The sequence below is a fragment of the Peromyscus californicus genome, unplaced genomic scaffold (assembly GCF_007827085.1).
Source record: "Peromyscus californicus insignis strain IS unplaced genomic scaffold, ASM782708v3 Scaffold_2__1_contigs__length_46816999, whole genome shotgun sequence".
Lineage (NCBI taxonomy): Eukaryota > Metazoa > Chordata > Mammalia > Rodentia > Cricetidae > Peromyscus > Peromyscus californicus.
The window spans coordinates 7596082-7602081 of record NW_026294540.1 but is presented as its reverse complement, the minus strand read 5'-3'; the positions used below and the strand labels follow the sequence as shown (position 1 = coordinate 7602081).

At 48.1% G+C, this 6000-nt stretch overlaps 1 protein-coding gene across 2 annotated transcripts in view; it reads right to left on the bottom strand.

Annotated features, from left to right (window-relative positions):
• Positions 1 to 2179: 2179 nt before the first annotated feature.
• Positions 2180 to 6000, bottom strand: part of Taok3 (TAO kinase 3) — a 175779-nt gene continuing 171958 nt past the window's right edge. For both annotated transcript variants that reach the window (XM_052755161.1, XM_052755162.1), the window contains 2 exons: positions 5293 to 5475; positions 2180 to 3647 (listed from right to left, as the gene is read on the bottom strand). In XM_052755161.1, coding sequence (XP_052611121.1) covers positions 3486 to 3647; positions 5293 to 5475 — 345 coding nt within the window. In that variant the 3' untranslated portion in view covers positions 2180 to 3485. The remainder of the gene's footprint in view (positions 3648 to 5292; positions 5476 to 6000) is intronic.

The following is a 6000-nucleotide window of genomic DNA, read 5'->3' as shown; positions in this document are numbered from 1 at the left end:
TGTTTAGAAGGCAGTACCCTTAAGGATGTCAAGGACTGAGAATGTGTTGGGTGGAGGCATGGCTCAGTGGTAGAGTCCTTGGATACTGTCTGCAAAGCCCTGGGCTTTTCACCCAGTGCTACAGGAAAACCAAACAAAAAATGCTAACAAACAATAAGAAGCTACAGTCCCCAGCAGTGGGGGACACTTCCTGTGTCCTGAAGTCTCCTGGATGATTGACAAGGGGTCCTTAGCTTCAGGGACTTTATTTTCTCTCTGTTTTGAGATGGAGTCTAAGTGCATAGCCCAGGTTGGCTCCGGTCAGATCGGTGTGATAGCCCAGGTTGGCTCTGGTCAGATGGGCTCCTGACTCTTTCCTACATGGACTTCTGTGTACATAGGACTTATTATCAGTCACTCATCATGACCACTAGTCACTGGGTGTCTCCCAGCCCTGGACTGTGACGTCACCTGTGGCAGGCACATGGATGGGCACATGGAAGTCACAAGAACCACAGGTCAAGGCTTACCAGCTACGCCTTAGCTATATGACTGACAAACCCGTTTAAAATTTTTTTTATTTTGTGTGTGCTTATGTGTACACACATGCCATGGTGCATGTTAGAGGTCAGAGGACAGCTTGCAGGAGGGGGGTGTTGTCTTTCCTCCTGTGGGCTCCAGGGTTTGAACTCATGTTATCAGGCTTGGCAGCAAGCACCTTTTACCCACTGAACCATCTTGCCAGTCCATAAACCTCTTTTTATAATCCTTTTTACACTCAGGGGAGTTTGCTCCATGCTGCAAGGGAGGACTCTGGCTTTCTGCCCTGTCCTTGTGTTTCTTTTATACCCGGGTTGCTGGTTTTTGTTTTTGGTTTTTTGCTTTGTTTTTTCTGAGATAGGGTTTCTCTGTGTAACAGCCTGGGCTGTCCTAGAACTCACTCTGTAGACCAGGCTGTCCTAGAACTCAGAGATCTGCCTTCCTCTGCTTCCTGAATGCTGGCATTAAAGGCATGTGCCCCCATGCCAGGCTCCTCCAATCTTACTTTCAATGTGCTGACCATAAACACTAACTGATGGGCCTGGGATGCTGGGCGGCTGTTACCATAGGCTTTATGGAGGAGTGAATCCATGTTAGTAACTGTCTGTGTTATTTTACAGTTGTCAGATTTAGTCACAATGAAACCGACAGGTTACCTATGTGCTTGATAACACTCTTTTAGGATCCGAGAATGGTTCTCAGGTTCCTCATTCAAAAGAGCAGTGTTAGGGGTTGGAGATTTAGCTCAGTGGTAGAGTGCTTGCCTAGCAAGTGCAAGGCCCTGGGTACGGTCCTCAGCTCTGGAAAAAAACAAATTTAAATACATACATACATAACAAACAAAACAAATGAAAGACCAGTGTTGGCAGGGGCAGGGGCAGGGGCTGGGCCGGGGCTGGGGAATAGTCCTACTACAGTTGGAATAGTGCCTACCTAGCACTCAGGAGGCTGAAATTAGACCCCTGCACTGCAGAATCAGAAACTGCATGTGGCCTCAGCTTGGCTGAGCATGCCTAAGCAGCCCAACTCTCAGGTCGTTAGGAAAGCATAAAACAAGGCTGGGTGTGTAGAGGCACACGCCTCTAATCCCAGCACTTTGGGGAGGTGATGGGGTAAGGGCAGAAGGATCTCTGTGAGTTCGAGGCCAGCCCAGTCTGCATTGTGAGTTCCAGGGGGAAAAAAAGTGGGAACACTAAAAAAAACAAGAAATGAAGAGACAATAATAACAAGAAAGCAAAACCCAATTTCAATATGCACGGCTTGCAGAGCTAAGGGTATAGGTGTAAGGATCCCGGAAGTCCTGCTTTTACTACGTGGTTACTCTAGTGACAGGAGGCCGGGAAGGGATGGAGTCTGCGCTACAGTGGGACAGTTTCCTTCCGCAGCTTGCTCTTCTTCGTGGGGTGCAGTCGTCTTGTCTGCGATCCTGTGTGGCTTGTGCTTCTAAGGCTAGGGGCACTGAGCTGGGCCGGTCTCTGTGAGCATGTCAAAAAGCGCACCTCCATCTCGGTCCGGAAGAAACTGGAAGATTCGGCTTCCCCTCAGCGTCCTTCTGGGAGGAAGCCCTGGAGCACGGTTCCAGGAGGGCTCAGCCCTTGGAGTGAGTCATCCCCAGAGGCACCTAGAAGGGAAACCCTGCCACAAGAACACAGCCAGGCAATGTGACGAACACTTTTATTTACAAATATAATTAAAAGCCCTGACAGTTAATCATGCTCTTCCTCGGAACCTGAAAAAGGTTTTTTTTTTAAAGTGTTTTTTTTTTTTTAAGGTGCATGCCAAAGGAGTAAAGCCTTTTTTTCTTCATCATTTTTTATTGTAAGAAAATACACAGTTTGAAAGGATGAATAATGCAATATTTATGACCAAAGATAGGGGGCGCGGGGAGGGAAGGAGAAATAAACGGAGATGATCGGACTGAAAAAGACATTGAACTCGAGACTGAACTGGAAACCGCCGGGAGGTGGGCGTGGGTGGGTAGGGAGGAACAGGAGGAGGAAGTAAAAAAATTTTGATCAGAGAAACAGTTAAAATACAATATGAAAATAAGCAATTCCTCTCCTTAGATTCCCTCTATACACAAAATACATGATTTGCCAAAGCCCAATTTTGTGCTACTGGGATTCTGTGAGTTCCGTACGTACGCGTATTCGCACCGTCTGCAACAGCAGAGGATGCCGGGATACAGTAGACCAGGCTGACGGCAAGGCAAACTCTTGCCGGCAGGTTCTTAAAAATCACAAGCTCTCTGCACCCCACCCCCCCACCCCGGCCCCAAAATAGTAATAATATGTTACCACTTCATATGTACATCACAATTAGTTCCTGTAAAATGTATCAAATTTTCAATCTTTAATAAAACTTTGTTTTTTTTTTAATTCCTGATGAATAAATACCAAAAAAATAAAATAAAATAAAATTATGCAGCAGCTGGTTAAGGTGTAAGGCTGCGGATTTTGTGTCTCTCTCCCCCTTGGCATGTATTATTTATTTAGTTTTCTTTCTTTAGTTTATTTATTTATTTTTTTTTTTGCTTTATTTTCACTAGTTGGTGACAATGAGGGATTGCTTAAAGCAATATCCATCTGTGTTCCATCGCTGTTTGTTGGTTGACTGACCCCAGAACCACCTCCAAGGTTTTCGCCAGAGCATCTGTGAGCCACACTGGTACTTCGGTGTGGGTGGTGGACGGTAGGGCCGGCCGGGTGGGCCGGCCGGCGCTGAAAGTTGACATGGGGGAGGAAAGGGCCCCTGATGGAGTAAGAGTAAACAGGCACTAGTCCGACACGATGTCAGGAAGAGAGAGAGAGAGAGAAAGAGAGAGAGAGGGGGAGAGAAAGAGAGAGAGTGTGAAGTGAGAGCGACGCCCGTTAAAATGGGGAATGTAGTTTTGCAGGGTCTGAATTTTTTTGTTTTCTTTTTTTCATTTTTTTTTTTTTTTTGTAAATGGCAAAAAAAATTTAATCTCATCTATAGTCCTCCTTAGGAAAATCTAATGTCACCAAATTCCCAAATCCCATTCTGAGGCTCTCCATGTCAAAAGTCTCCGTCTCTCGCTCTTGTCTTTCCAGGAGAATCTTGATCCTCTCGCTACGTTCCTTCTGCAGGGCGGCCAACTCCTCTTCAATCTGCACGAAGCACAGAAGTGGGCCTCAGTGCCAGTGCTCGTCCCACAGCCACGAGGGACCCCCCCATGAGTGTGAGCTTGTGCATGCGAACACACACACACACACACACACACACACACACACCCGAGTAGGGAGCAGCCTAGACCTGAGAGCTGGGAGCCCAGGAATAAAGTATCTTGGATTTGATCCACTATGTCTCAAACTTGCTAGGGCTGGGGTGAGGCAGTGGGGTGGTGGGATGGTAGTGGTGTGGTGGTGGTAATGGTGGTGGTAGTGTGGTGGTGTGGTGTAGTAGTGTGGAGGTGTGGTGTGGTGGTGTGGTAGTGTGGTATGGTGATGGTGTGGTGTGGTAGTGTTGTATGGTGACGGTGTGGTGGTGTGGTAGTGTGGTATGGTGATGGTGTGGTGGTGTGGTAATATGGTATGGTGACAGTGTGGTGGTGTGGTAGTGTGGTATGATGACAGTGTGGTATGGTGGTGGTGTGGTAGTGTGGTATGGTGACGGTGTGGTGGTGTGGTAGTGGTATGGTATGGTGTGGTGTGGTGTGGTGGGGGTGGGGATGCTATCTGAGCCTGGGCTGATCCAGGTCAGTGTCTTCTTCCCTCTTGAGTCCAATGAGTCTGTGTGATAGGAGCTTTTTTTTTTTTAATGTGGGTGTTGGGCTAGAACCCAGGTCCTCATGTCTGCACAGGACGCACCTTCCCCACTGGGCCATCTCCTCAGCCCCAGCTTTGAGCTGCCTCATGGCAGTTTCCACTCGACCCTCCTACAGCAAGGCATAATTCGAGGGGGATAACAGTTACTACATGTGGCAACACCAACCTATCTTGGTTTTTACTTTTTTTTTTTTTGGTTTTTCGAGACAGGGTTTCTCTGTGTAGCTTTGCGCCTTTTCCTGGAACTCACTTGGTAGCCCAGGCTGGCCTCAAACTCACAGAGATCCGCCTGGCTCTGCCTCCCGAGTACTGGGATTAAAGGCGTGCGCCACCACCGCCCGGCTGGTTTTTACTTTTAAAAAATTATTTTTATTTAATTATTTACATCTATTTGTGTCTGTGTTTAGGTGTGTGCATATGAGTGCAGTGTCTATGGACACCAGAAGAGGGTGTCAAATGCCCTTATTATTATTATTATTATTATTGTTTGTTTGTTTTTCTGAGACAGGCTTTCTCTGTGTAGCTTTGGAGCCTATCCTAGAACGCTCTCTGTAGACCAGGCTGGCCTCGAACTCACAGAGATCCTCCTGCCTCTGCTTCCTGAGTGCTGGGATTAAAGGAGTGCACCACCACCGCCTAGCTCTCATTTTATTTCTTATTTAAAGAGCCTGCGGGTAATTTCTTTTGCTGAAAAAATTCAAGTCTTATTTGACGTTTTTTTAGGCCCCTGGGCCGCCATGTTGGCATCCCATAGTTCTTATGTAAGTGATGTCATCCAGCTGGCTAAGACGGCAGGCTTCCTAAGCAACGCCTCGGATGGTTGAATAACCTTCCTGAGCCGTCGTGTCCCAGGCCTGGAGATAATGCCTGCCTCTCTTGGGTACCAGGGGTAAGTTGAGGGGGTCACTAGGGAGGGCTCCGTACAAAAAACCACGACCCTCCCCCACCCCAGCCCCAGCCACCCGCTCCCTACCCGGAAACTTCCTACCTTCTGCTCAAGATGCGCTCTGCGCAGAGACACCCTCTGCTCTAGCTTCTGCAGCTCGCGCTCGTGCTGGGCCTCCGTCTGCATCTTGATTTTGCTCTGGTAGGCGTTGAGCAGCTCCATCTCCTGCTGGAGTTGTAGTCTCAAGGCCTGGCACTCCGCCTCTTGCGCCTCGTCTAGCCGTAACTGTGGGTACAGAAGACACACGCTATATAGATAGATACACACAGCGGTCCACGCGCGCACCGCTCTGGGGACGACTGGGAACAGCCCCCTTGCTCGGACTTAGGCGGAAGGGCAGAAACTCGACAGACATTGCAATTTGGATTAGAGCCAGAGGAGTCTGCCCGGGCAGCCACAGGATCCTAAGAGTACATTGCCTTCGGTGCGGGCCTCAGATCCCGGAAGGCTGTCTGCTCTAGACGCTAAGCATGAGCGCTCTGGAGGTGAGCTGGTGACCCTGAAGCCTGGCTCTGCTGCTCCAGGGTGTCACTTTGCTAATTATTCAGCCTCCTTCGGTTTCATTTCTTTGTTTTTCTTTTTTTCAAGGAACCAATCATAATAATTCCCATTAAGGTTGGCATCAGTTTTAAATGAAAGACTCCATATAGGATCCCGACCCTAAGACCCCCCCCACATACTACAATGTCCAATAAACAGCAGCTATTACATTATTTTGTTTCTGACAAGACAGTGTCCATATTTAAACAC